General features: G+C 63.6%; 1 protein-coding gene across 1 annotated transcript; it reads right to left on the bottom strand.

The window, feature by feature from the left end:
- RETN (resistin) lies at positions 1 to 973 on the bottom strand. The gene is made up of 3 exons (NM_001199229.1): positions 850 to 973; positions 421 to 498; positions 1 to 137 (listed from the first exon to the last, which is right to left on the bottom strand). Exons 1-3 carry the CDS (start codon positions 971 to 973, stop codon positions 1 to 3), a joined length of 339 nt encoding a protein of 112 aa, NP_001186158.1.
- Positions 974 to 1352: the final 379 nt, after the last annotated feature.

Here is a 1352-nt window from a genome sequence, read left to right as displayed (position 1 = left end):
TCAGGCGTTAGTCCTGATGCGGCAGCAGCGCGCTCCGGTCCAGTCCATGCCCGCGCACTGGCAGTGGCACGTGGTCTCCGCGCGCACGTCCCACGAGCCGCAGGCGGAGCCACAGGTGCAGCTGGTGACGGAGTAGCCTGTGGGCGGCAGCGGGGTTGCGGAGACCGTCGGAGCTGGGGGGCCGCGGGGCTTGGGAGTGGGGGTCTGGGAGCTCGAGGCGCAGGCCAGAGAAGCCTCCCTGTGCACGGAGCAGGAGCGAGAGGCTGGACAGCTAAGTGCCTTGAGGAAGTGGGGTCCCGTGGGGGTGTGGGGCACAGCCCGGGGCTCTGGGCCAGGATCCCAGGGAAGTGGAGGCTGAGCCCCCACAGAGGTTGGACGTTGGAGGAGGGGGCATTCCTCCTAGATGACAGGTGCACTCACCTCCGGGACAGGTGGCCAGGGCCCCCCTGGAGGTGACAGTGCGGCATTCCAGGTTCAGGCTCCTCGTTCCACTAAGAACTGAGGGGAGGGGGCCGGGGTGCAGTGTGAGACTATGTTCTTCCTCCTCTGGGAGGTTTGCGGACAGGAAGGGGGCAACCAGGCGATCCGGGCCGAGGCGTCATGCCCACCACCTCCCAGGACCCCATGGCTTGCTTGAGGGTTTGGGACTAAGGCGAGGTTTGGGGGTGACTAATGGGGTTGGGTTTGGAACTGTGGTTAAAGGTTGGGTTGAATGGGGGGATGAGGATTGGGAGTGAACCTGTGATCAGAGTGGCTGTGAGGTTGGGATTTGGGGGTGAGGTGGGGTCTGGTCAGTGTCAGGGGTCACAGAGGCCTCTAGAGGATGGAGTTGAGTGTGGGGATCCTCACACAGGGAGCTGGTGCCGTCCTTGATCTTCTCGTTGATGGCATCATCCACCGGACACAGTGACTCACTGGACACCAGCAGCCCCAGTGCAGGGAGGAGGAGGAGGAGGAGGGAGAGAGCCTTCATCATGCAGGCCCTGCAAGAAGGAACCAGGTCACGTGCCTGGGAGTCAGCCCCGTTCCAGCTGGGGGTGCAGGATCTGCAGTGCTGGGTCTCAGGTGGGGGTGGGGAACCACAGGGACAAGGGCCCAAGCTGTCACTTACCTTCCTGCTGCATTCAGTGGTCACGCTGGAGACACGGATTCCTGTGGCCTGTATTTATCTTTGAGGTCTCAGGGTGTGGGGCTTCCTGTCTTAGCTAATAAGTCTCTTGGTTCCTGAACCCCCCTTCCCATGTCCGGACCAAGGGGAAGCCCTGGGGAGGCTGCAGGGGCCCCGGGCAGCGGGGCGGAGGCTCTGCCACCTGCCGCGATCTCGCTCTCAAAGGAGAGGGGGAGATCCTCCC

This window comes from Oryctolagus cuniculus, chromosome 16 (genome assembly GCF_051225735.1).
Source record: "Oryctolagus cuniculus isolate XC-2025 breed Fujian yellow rabbit chromosome 16, ASM5122573v1, whole genome shotgun sequence".
NCBI classification, from domain to species: domain Eukaryota; kingdom Metazoa; phylum Chordata; class Mammalia; order Lagomorpha; family Leporidae; genus Oryctolagus; species Oryctolagus cuniculus.
The sequence above is the reverse complement of the archived record's forward strand: the minus strand, read 5'-3'. Positions and strand labels throughout refer to the sequence as shown.